The following is a 2,391-nucleotide window of genomic DNA, read 5'->3' on the forward strand; positions in this document are numbered from 1 at the left end:
CACATTCACACTATGTTGAGGAACAAATGCTACCCTTTTAACATGGCCTGTTGTAGCGCCACCAGCAGGTCAAATTTAGCAAAACACATTTTTAACACAAAATGCCTCAAATCATGAATGCAGTGTCCGATTGCCGTGCACGAAAAAAAAAGAAATGGCACCCTTTTCACATTGGCCTATTATAGCGCCACCAGGAGGCCAAAATAACCTACCTGACCTGGCGGAGACCTGTGCTCCGAGGAGCATTATTATGTGATTATTATTGATTCATTTGTAATGGCTTTTTGCGGCACCGTTGGCACGGTCGCTGCAAAACTGTGCACACACACTCCCTGGATGCCAATTCAGAACCACTGCCCCAATTTAACATGACTTTTACATGACCCTGTTATAGCGCCACCAGGAGGCCGATTTGTGCAAAACCTTTTTTTTTACATTACTCATACATATTTTATCCAAACATCACGCAAATCAGTACACAGTATCTCTATAGTCATGTGATCAACGCGGATCTGTCTGATTTTCCATATTCCATCCTGATTGGCTAAGGTTGGCTTCCAAAGTTTGCAGGATTGGTCCGTTTTCAACTAAATGCCTCAAATCATGAACCCAGCTTGCGATTTCCATGAAATTTCACACGCACATTCTAACTAGGCAGAGGAAGAAATGCCGCTTGAACATTTTCAAATCAGCCTCATGGTGGTGCTTTAAAAGGCCAATTTGCGTTTTAAACTATAACTGCACCGATCTGTGAAACTTTGCACGCATACTCCCTAGAGGCTAATACATCAAAAAACATCTGCCCTGCATGTTTTACATTAGCCTTTTATAACGCCACCAGGAGGCCGATTTATGTAAAACACATTTTTTGAGATTAAGCCTTCAGATTGTATCCAAATGTCACGCAAATCAGAACACATGATATCTATAGTCATGTGATCAAGATGGATCTGTTTGATTTTTCATATTCCATCCTGATTGGCCAACATTGACACCTAAAGTTTGCAGGAGTGGCCGCCTACTCCTTGGAATGCATGTACACCAGCAGGTCGGCCACGCGGTGGCTGTAGCCAAACTCATTGTCGTACCAGGAAATGAGTTTGACGAAGTTGTCGTTGAGGGAGATGCCAGCGCCGGCATCAAAGATGGAGGAGTGGGTGTCACCGACAAAGTCTGACGACACCACCTGGTCCTCGGTGTATCCCAGCACCCCCTTCATGGGGCCCTCTGAGGCGGTCTTCACTGCCTGCTTGATCTCAGCGTAGGACGCAGGGCGAGACAGACGGCATGTCAGGTCAACGACGGACACATCGGAAACGGGCACCCTGAACGCCATGCCTGTCAACTTACCGTTGAGGTTGGGGATGACCTTCCCTACAGCCTTGGCGGCTCCAGTAGAAGCAGGGATGATGTTCTGGTGGGCGCCTCGTCCGTCACGCCACGCCTTGGCACTGGGACCGTCCACTGTCTTCTGGGTGGCTGTGTATGCATGCACAGTGGTCATAAGAGCCTCATCAATGCCGAAGCTGTCATGGATGACTTTTGCCAGGGGAGCCAAGCAGTTGGTGGTGCAGGAGGCATTGCTGACGACGGTCATGGAGGAGGGGTCGTATTTGTCCTGGTTAACTCCCATAACAAACATGGGGGCATCAGGGGAGGGGGCAGAGACTACCACACGCATAGCTCCGCCCTGGATGTGAGCAGAGGCCTTCTCCACACTGAGGAAGACTCCGGTGGATTCAACAACGTACTTTGCTCCAGCATCACCCCAGGGGATCTCTGCTGGCTTCATACACTGGAACACGGAGATGGCGTTTCCGTCGACCATGAGCTTGTTGTCCTGGTGGGAGACCTCGCCATTGTAGCGGCCGTGGGTGGAGTCATACTTGAACATATAGACCATGTACTGCATGTCAATGAAGGGGTCATTAATGGCCACAACTTTGATGCCTTTCTGGAGACAAGCCCTCAGAACGAGACGGCCAATTCGACCGAAGCCGTTGATTCCAACACAGAGTTCAGACATCGTTACTTTAGGGTTATATTGATTCTTATTCCTCTTGAGAGAGTTAAGGTCGCTTGGTTATCGCTGATGGAACTGAGCTAACCTGGGAGTTCTGTTGCCTTTTATATCGTTGGCTGCGGCACTGGTGTCATTGCGGTGATGTCAGTCATGACTCTAAAAGTAAGAAAGCTGCAAGAACTGTCTTTTTGTGCTTTATTTTTTTCTGTTAATAGATCCCCCTGGCTCTGATGATGTTATATGTATATATGTATATATGTATTGATAACTTCTTTGTTTGTGTATGTTGTTTGTGTTTGTTTTGTTTTGTATTGTAATTGTATTTCATGAGATTATAAATAAAGATTTGTATTAAAAAAAAAAAAAGA

At 46.6% G+C, this 2,391-nt stretch overlaps 1 protein-coding gene across 1 annotated transcript; it reads right to left on the reverse strand.

The window, feature by feature from the left end:
• Positions 1 to 1,015: 1,015 nt before the first annotated feature.
• Positions 1,016 to 2,037, reverse strand: LOC311061854 (glyceraldehyde-3-phosphate dehydrogenase 2). Its single transcript, XM_084080552.1, has one exon. The coding sequence runs from the start codon at positions 2,024 to 2,026 to the stop codon at positions 1,019 to 1,021; it is 1,008 nt and encodes a 335-aa protein (XP_083936678.1). The 5' UTR covers positions 2,027 to 2,037; the 3' UTR covers positions 1,016 to 1,018.
• Positions 2,038 to 2,391: the final 354 nt, after the last annotated feature.

This window comes from Gymnoscopelus microlampas, assembly GCF_963454915.1.
Source record: "Gymnoscopelus microlampas genome assembly, chromosome: 15".
Classification (NCBI taxonomy): Eukaryota; Metazoa; Chordata; class Actinopteri; order Myctophiformes; family Myctophidae; genus Gymnoscopelus; species Gymnoscopelus microlampas.

Coding starts and splice junctions, on each gene's coding strand:
- LOC311061854 (XM_084080552.1), bottom strand. CDS start 2,026: ATGTCTGAACTCTGTGTTGGAATCAACGGCTTCGGTCGAATTGGCCGT.